The 9,330-nt window shown below is 37.6% G+C and overlaps 1 protein-coding gene across 1 annotated transcript; it reads left to right on the forward strand.

Annotated features, from left to right (window-relative positions):
- Positions 1–1,645: 1,645 nt before the first annotated feature.
- LOC139890262 (uncharacterized) lies at positions 1,646–2,407 on the forward strand. Its single transcript, XM_071873155.1, has one exon. It carries the CDS (start codon positions 1,646–1,648, stop codon positions 2,405–2,407), a length of 762 nt encoding a protein of 253 aa, XP_071729256.1.
- Positions 2,408–9,330: the final 6,923 nt, after the last annotated feature.

Raw genomic sequence — 9,330 nt, forward strand, 5'->3', positions numbered from 1 at the left:
AAAATGGCTAAAATGGCTACGGGATTATTTTGATAAAATCTATACTAACCATATCCTAGCTAACTTTTCTTGTATTATACATGTATTTAAACATGTCATGAGTATTTTCAAGTAATATAATAGTCTTGGTTAAGTCCGAGACAATATAATATAATCTTGATTAGTTAAGACAATAGTTACACAATACGTCGGATAAATCGAAAGACACCATGTACACAATACGTCTAGATTAATTCTAAGACAATAGCTGTACCTTGGGTCATGATTGTGTGTTGTACAATACGTGTACAATACGTCTTGATTATTTCAGGGTGATATATTGAACTATGTATGTACTACTAACATTGGACTACTAATGTTGGACTGCTAACTTAACAACTTAAATCATCAACACGTAAATAAAAATATGATGTGAATGTATTTCTATCATACTTTGATATATATGTATATATTTGTTATAGGTTCGTGAATCAATCCGTGGCCAAGTCTGATTTTCGACGAATTGAAAATATGTGAAAGTGAGTTATAGTCCCATTTTTACTATCTAATATTTTAGGATGAGAATACATGCAGCTTTACAATTGTTTTACAAAATGGGCACAAGTAATGAAACTACATTCTATGATAGATTTGTTATACCAGATATCCCCATTTTTCTTTTGCTTGGTAACTTAATAATTAGTGTACGCACTAATTGGCGCGAATCCTAAAAATAGATCTATGGGCACTAACAACCAACATTCTGGAAAATGGAATGTTTTAGTACTTCGAGTTATTATTATACAGAATGCGGCCTGTATACTGGGGGATATTACTTTGACATCTTGTTAATGTTGTTACCAGGCAATTAATCATATGAATGATTTTTACAGACGGAATTCCTGTATGTTTATAAAATGAAATCTTGTGGCCTATTATTACGATTTATGGTATAGGTTAAACCTATGACTCACCAACATTTTTGTTGACATTTTAAGCATGTTTATTATCAGGTGATTCTTAAAAGACATCCGCTATTGCATGCTAAATAAAGATAAGATTTGGAGTCAGCATGCTTGTATGATATTGTTTAAAAACTGCATTCGGAAACATCTTTTATTGTAACATATTATTAACCATTATGTAATGGTCGTGTGTAAACCTTGTAGTTTTATATTATCATTGATTGATAATCTATATTATGTCAATTAAACCTTTATCATATAAATAAAGGTTATGGTTTGTTTTAAAAACAAATGCAGTCTTTGAAAAAGTCTCATATAGAGGTCAAAACCTCGCAAGGAAACCGATTATTATGAAACGTTTATAATCGATATGAACGGGGCATTTCAAAAGAGGCCATTATGATTATTGACGAGATTCACAAAGGATCTTGAGGGTTACATTCTGGGTCGAGGACGGTCACCGAGAGGATTAAACGGCTATGGTATTATTGGCCACGAATGTACGCTGATACGGAAGAGAGGATAAGAGTTTGCCAAGAATGCCAATTACACGCACCCGTTAGCAGGGCGCCACAACACCCTATGATATCCATCACGTCACCATGGTCGTTCTGCAAATGGGCTATAGATATAGTCGGACCTTTCCCAAAGGGCGCGGGGAATGTTGAATACCTAGTGGTCGCTATCGACTTCTTTACCAAATGGGTGGAAGCGAAACCCCTGCTCACCTGCACCATAAGCAGATCAGAGATTTTTTTTTCTGGGAAAGCATTGTATGCAGGTTCGACATACCTAACGAAATTGTCAGCGACAACGACACACAATTTGAAGGCAACCCCTTCCGCAGCTGGTGTCAGGATTTGAACATCAAACAACGTTTCACCTCCGTCGCGCACCCCCAGGCTAATGGCCAATGTGAGGTTACGAATAGAGATATTGTGCACGCCATCAAAGCAAGGTTGGGAATGAAGCGCAGCGAATGTGTGGATGAGTTACCCAAAGTCCTATGGGCACACAGAACAACGCACAAGAACAGCACAGGAGAAACACCGTTCAGTTTGGTATACGGTTCAGAGGCGGTAATCCCGGCAGAAATAACCGTCCCAACAGAAAGAGTTCTGCGGTACAGTGAGGGTGAAAATGACAAAAGTTTGCGTACCAATTTGAATTATGCAGAGGAGTGCAGGGAAATGGCCGCAATTCGTAAAGCCACCAAAAAACAACGCATTGCAAAATATTACGACGAGCGCCTAAGGGCAAGAACTTACAAGGTAGGAGATCTTGTGTGGCGTGACAACCAATCGAGCAGGGCCCAAAACACTAGGAAGTTGGGGCCAAACTGGGAGGGACCTTATAAGGTCATTGGGATCAGTAACACTGGAACTTACAAACTGGCAAAGCTTAAGGGTAATCCAATCAAGCGGACCTGGCGTGCTACCGCGCTTAAAAAATGCTACATGTAATATAGAAAATAGTAGAATTGATCACTCACCTACTTTGCCTAGATTTACATGTAATTACTAAACAGCGCGCCTTTGTAGGTCGACCGTGTGCTGCGTTATTGTAAAAATCGTTTTTTGATTATATTAAAGCATTAAGTCATTTTCGGTTATGATTTCATGTACCTCTCGGAGCTGAATAGCTCTATGACTTAAACTACACGCGCACAGTACAATACTAGCGCGTTCCTGCCTACTTAGGGGATGACTTTCTCTAGCTCCCGCGCGGCAGAAGTACAGACTAGACTTTTTTTACCGGAGAGCGACGGTCATTGGGTTGACCTAGTTCCACTCGAGCAGACCTAGGGATCTGCAAGTCATGACTATAAACAAAAAAGCGTTGATCGCGCTTGACCACAGTCCCAAAATTAACGTTTGGAAGACTCTTAGACGCAACTACAAGCGTAAAATATGTGTGTGCGTTGAGTGCACATTAATGCACACAAAGATTAGCGGCAACATGCCAAGAGTAAAAATAATGACGTTATCATTAACAAAGCGACATTATAAAGCAATCGATGTACCACAAGTTTACATCACGATAATATATTTTTTATTTTTCAAAAAATACACATGATACAAAATGTTATACGCGTCATAACGCATTATGCCATTACAAAGTAAGACTACAATTTTGAATCTACTAAATCTTGCGCCGTCACTCGCGAATCACGTAACAACTCCTCAAGCCGGGGAATAGGAATGTGGCGCAAGGCTCTGCAAGCCTCCCTAGTAGCTTTACACGCTTCGGGAATAAGGCAATCCAGTATAGCTTTAGGAAGAACGGTGGGCACCTGAATATGCTCCTTCACAATGTCCCAAAAGTGGAGGCGCTCAACATCCTGTATAGCTTTCAAGGCATCCTCGTAGCGATCATTTACAGCATCGCTATTCAAAGCGTGATCCACTATACGAGGAAGGCCCGCCTTTAACACCCCTAACTCATGAACAACCGACTTCACTCGCCGCTCTTATTCAGTGCATTGCACCCTAAGCGCACGAATAGTTTCCCCATGGTCGCTATTCTGGCGGTTAGCACAATCTAGTTGTCCCTGTATCTTTTTATTGGCCTGTTGCGCATTGTCAAGCCTACCGCCAAGGCTCATTATGGTGTCCCTCATTATAGACATTTCGTCGCCAGAAGACCCGCTGCTCGGCCCGGGGCTCTGGACATTCTTACCTTTAGCAGAACCCGTCGAATTAGGGCGTGTTTTTCGACGGGGGAGTCACTATCAACCTGAATATAGGACGGGTGAGGTTTGTTCACGCCCCCTTCTGCACTACGCTCGTGCCCGTCATCTGGGTAGGAATAATGATGATGAGTAACGTCAACGCATAAGCAAAGTAAGTAACAAAAGAAACGCGGAGCATACTAGTACGAGCGTGCTTTGATGAAGACGAAGAAGCGGTCGGTCTTTTGCGCTTCTTTGGAGCAGGAGCGTCACTATGTGACGGAACAAGTTTTCCACGGGGACATCGCTTTGGTAAATCAGCATATTGCACCGCAACCTTCTTTTTCTTCGTCTTGCGCGAAGAACCAGAAGCAGAGGTTGTGGTAACAGGGTGCCTAGCCGAAAAGCCTTTCCCCAAAGGCATACGGTCCACCACCACAGAGGCGGAAGAAGAAAATTCAAGGTACTCGGAGAAGGGAATTGCTGTCAACAAAAGATAGAGACGTTAAGGAAGGAGAAAAAGAAAAGAAAGTCAAAAGTTCTGCGTACCTTGCAAATGGCGACTAAAGTGAGGATAGTAGTTGGAATCTGGCCAATGCTTGGATATTCCCCCAGCATACAGCACGTTGTTGCTATACGCACGTAAGGGAAGCGCGCGACCCATGCACTTGTCTAACATCGACTTTTCGCTTGAACTTAAAGGTGGAGCTGTATTTAAGCTCCCATCAAAACCATATTGCCAGGAGCCCACATTCGAAAACTCTAGAGGAATGAAGGTATCATCCACGAAGAAGTAGTGTTCTTTCCAGTCCGGTGGACTTTCCTCTAGTGGTTCACCAGTAAAGCGGACATTGTCGGGAAAAGAGAACCAGCCCGTATCGAGCAGTTCAAAAGAAAATATATTCTTGAACAAGTTCACCGTAGGAATAAAATCATGCGCCCTACACCACATCTGGAACACAACAAGGCGACAAGCGCTATTAGGGGCTAGCTGACCCATACTAATGTTGAAATGAGAAAGTACGCACAAAATGAAATTCGTGGGCGGAATGCGCATATTCCCCCCATTCGAAAACCACGCTATATACGGTCACCTTCCCACCAGGGGAACGGTTGGCTCGATCTAAGCGACTAGGAACAACGGGTGACAATGATCTCATGGGAGGATAGCGCTTCGCGATATGCGCTACATATTCGGGCGAGATGGATGAAGGAATAGAACCAACATTAGAAAAATCAGCGCAGTAAGCCATGTTACAAATGAAAAAAGCAGGAAAAGTGAAAAATGAATGAAGAAAGCTCTATTTATAGAAGGGGAAAGGACGATTGTAAATGATCTTGACCGTACACGTGTCAGAACATTTACGAAAAAGAAGGTTTGAATTTAATGCGACAGGGACAGGTGATGTGACGGCTGTCACGTCACACCTACTATGGAGATAATAGTAGTTGAGTTCGACATCATGCACAATACTTGCACATAATATCGAACTGGGGGGACTTAATGATACGCATACCCGATTGGCTCGTGTTGCGCATCACACTTGCACCATATGTGCACATCCCTCGCGCTTTGGCACTTCAGGCGCAAGTAAATGTGCACTAGTATGCGCCAGATTAGGATAGCGTGCTACATGAAGATGACGTGTCATGTACTTGCCACGATCTCTATAAAAGGACCGGTAGCTAGCAAAGAGTAACAGTACTATTCCCTGGTCCCCTCCCCCGAACGACCAGGCAGTACCGACAAGAAAGCAACGTGGAATACGTGGCTCCAATAAGCAAACGGCACTGTAGCTATAAATAACGGACTCGAATCACAAGGCAAGAGGTCCGTTCTTTGAGAACTTACACACATACTTTTTTATGTGACGACCCGGAAATTTCCGACCCAATTTAAACTTAATCTTTATATGTTTCCGACACGATAAGCAAAGTCTGTAGAGTTGAGTCTCAAAAAGTTTGAACTATTTTCATATATTCATGTGACCTTCGACTGTCCCCGATGATTCACGAACCCGTGCTTGTAAATATGTAGATATATATAAATATGTGTATATATAAATATATGTATAATATATAATAACATGAACATTAATAAACTATTATATACATTTATTGCTATAAATAAATATGTACAATAAAATACATTGTAATAAAAACTATTATTTTATACGTATATTTCTTGTATATATATATTGTTATATCTAATTTAATTATTTAATATATATTTATTTGCGTAGTAAATTTTGTTATTTACAACTGTTTATATATATACATAGTGTATATTAAATATAATTAATTTTGAGCTTAAATGGTAAATGTCTGTAACTTACGGTTGACGTTTAATTATTTTTAAATAGGTCTAATATATATATATATATATATATATATATATATATATATATATATATATATATATAAGTTTTAAAATAAAAGTTGTTCTAAAATTTGATTAAAAAGATAATAATTTTGATAATAATTTTTTTTTTTACCTTTTCAAACTAAGTTTTTGTACTCCGTACATATAAATTGGAACAGAAAATAAATAATTATCGAACTTTTTTGATCAAGTTTCAAACAGGTAATGACCAGAATAAATAAAGGGATTTAAATTGAAAATTTGGGATTTTTTAGGAAGACTTTTAGATATTAACTGTTTAGCAATGGACACGATTTACCATTCGAAAAAAACTGTCGGTAAACTAGACTACAAATCTGATGTCTTTACTATTTTAAAAAGTATCATAATCATTCACGGGCATGTAACTTATTGATTCACATTATTGTTAAAATTATATTATATATTATAATTATAATTTATCCTATATTCTAGTTATTATTATTACAATTGAGCAAATACCCTTAACTATTCACCAACAGTAAGGGTATTTTTGTCTTTTTACAATAAGAGTAATTTCATCTTTTTACTTCACCTCCACTACCTACCCGTCGCTTCCAGCAATTTCCATCCGGGGGTTCCTTTCTTGAAAAAATCACGTCCCTTTCTTATCTCACACATCCATCTTCACCTCCCCTATAATTGAGGCGACATGGATTGGCGTTTTCGGGGATGCTTTGTTGAGATTAACGGTTTCCCCACAACGACTTCATAATCGTCTTCGAGTTTATGCTATTACCTATGATGTAATCGATGAACGATTGTTTGACTGTCGAAGCGATCGATTGATGGTGAAAGGTTCGGATCCTGTCCCCGCCTAATCACTTGAGATCTTTTTTTGAGTGTTTAATTTCTTTTTTCTTTAATATGATTAGTTTTCGATTACCTTTTCATGATGGTAAAAAGTTTTATTTTCTGTTTTTTTTTCCTTACAGTGGCCATCGACTCTGTTCATCGATATCCTTGAACAATTCTTAGGGTTCATCTTCTCCGATGTTTGGTAAATTTTTTTATCCTCTTTTGCTTTTCTAACTTTTGCCACCGAGTTTTTTTGGGTTGATATTTGTTATGAGTACAACTATTCGTATTGTGCCTTTGTTTTCTGACTGCCTGTTACGCTTAAACTTTGGTATAAGTTTAAAGTAGTAATGCTTTCTAAGATATATGAATTATAAAAAAAGTTTACACATATGGTTGATTAAAGTTTTAAATCATTTGTTGACTGATGCTATTAATAAAACTACTTTTGAAGAATCATCGTTTGGATAGATGGAGTGAGTTGTTAATATCATGACAAACTTCTTATGCTTATGATTATGGTGGTGTACTTGGTAACATTATCCCTGTATGTGTGCTGCTGATATTATTTTTTTAGTTTACAAAAGCTTTGATGGTTAATATGTGTACTCTCGGTCAACACTTGGCAAGGCAACGAGTAGTTGCAGCCGTGGTGACTGATTACACATTTCTGATGCGAATGTATATTATATTTATATACTACCATTATATAGAATGGTGATATAAGAAATAGAAGCTTTCCCGCTTGAAATGTGAGCTAAAATAGAATGACAGGGATTCAATGGCCGGAAAAGCTGGTAGGATTTGGGGTGAACTGTGTTTTTTATTTTTTTTCATATAATATGAATAATTTTGATTGGCCTGTAGCGAACACCTTTTTCTGTCTGACTTGGTGCTTTTATTGTATACTCATTAGGTCTATCGTCTGTCTTCTGTTTGCAGGACAATATGTGAGGTTGTGATAACAAAGTCTTATAACTTAAGCCTCACATTGGGGAAAACCGGATAATATCTTGGCATGGCACCTTATTAGTTGCAGCCATGGTGGTATGTTTTATCATATTTATCATAATATTTATTATTTATTATTTATTATTCTATACATCAATTGATCACAACAAGTTACTGTTCATCTTTCTAAAATTGTCACCCTCTGTTTTCTATGGTATAAAAAAATGGGTTGTGATGGTAAATATATTGACGTGGGCTGAGCTACTTGAATAAATGTTTTCGTTTACTAACAGGGCAATGTTTGGATTGCAGCCATAGCGATTCATTCTCCGTCGCTTGGTTTACGCATATGTCTGAGCCTCAAAGAGAGCCACAATGATTACCAATGAAAACATGGATGGTGTTCATAGAAAGAAGGTTAATAAAAAAAGGCTGCGATGATGAATTCGTATGATTTCGGTCGAGCAATGAGAAAAAAAGAAATCGTATCTTGGCGGGGCAACCTTTTAGGTTGCAGCCATGCCGATTCAGGTTTCGTTGTTTGATTTCATACAAAGGTCTGAGCCTTTTTCCTGTTTCACTTTTTCTTTTTCTTTAATTAGTTTCGTTAAACGTAAGATCACTTTCTTACGGTTTACGTTTGAAGAACAACGAGTCAAGTTAAGTATTTCCGTTGGAGCTCCAGATCTTCATCACTTCCAGGTACAATAGAGTTTTCTTATGATCTGAAAAAGTTACAAGTTTAATGACATTGTTGGTTCTCTCCTACCTAAAATTCTAATTAATTATAGACGTAAATATGTAATTAATGTGAGATGAATTTGCAGGCGATGAAAGTGACTTTCGGGTCATTTTTTGTGGAAGTTACATCCGAATATTGCTTTGCTAAACTGCCATTTAGGCATATGAGTGTAAGGTTTTTACTTTTTGCATTTTTCTGAGTAATTTTGTAGCTTTATTGTCACCGTAATTTATATTGCCTAATTTTGATTGTATCTTGAAAAAAAATTCTGATGTTATTGGATGGTTTTCTGTTCCTGTTTAATAGCTTCATTTGTGGAAGTATTATATTTTTTGATTGTCTATCTGTCTTCGTTTTTTTCACTTATGTATTACAATTCTTTGTAACATGTTTGTATTGATGTAGGTACTTTTCTGCAATTTTTTTTTTGTCCCTCCATATAGGTTCTGTTTCTATTATCAGGTAAGTTGATGGTTCTAAAGAAAATAGCCAAATGTTAAATTGAAAGACAGAACGGAAACTAAAACCGAACATTGAAGCAACCTAAAAAGTCTAAGGTACATCTCCTTTATTTAACATGTATGACTCAAATTCGTGTATTTTCAAACAATAAATTCATTATTTCTGCAAGTTAGTTTGTCAGACCACCTACATTTGTGACTGCAATTCATTATTTCTGCAAGTTAGTTTGTCAGACCACCTACATTTGTGACTGCCTCTATCATGCTTAGCGCATGTAAAAGTCCACCCCTTTTAAATATAAGAATATAGGGTAGAGAGACTTGATATATAAGAGTAGTTGCTATGTTGTCAATTATTTTTT

Source organism: Rutidosis leptorrhynchoides, chromosome 2 (genome assembly GCF_046630445.1).
Source record: "Rutidosis leptorrhynchoides isolate AG116_Rl617_1_P2 chromosome 2, CSIRO_AGI_Rlap_v1, whole genome shotgun sequence".
In the NCBI taxonomy this organism is placed as follows: domain Eukaryota; kingdom Viridiplantae; phylum Streptophyta; class Magnoliopsida; order Asterales; family Asteraceae; genus Rutidosis; species Rutidosis leptorrhynchoides.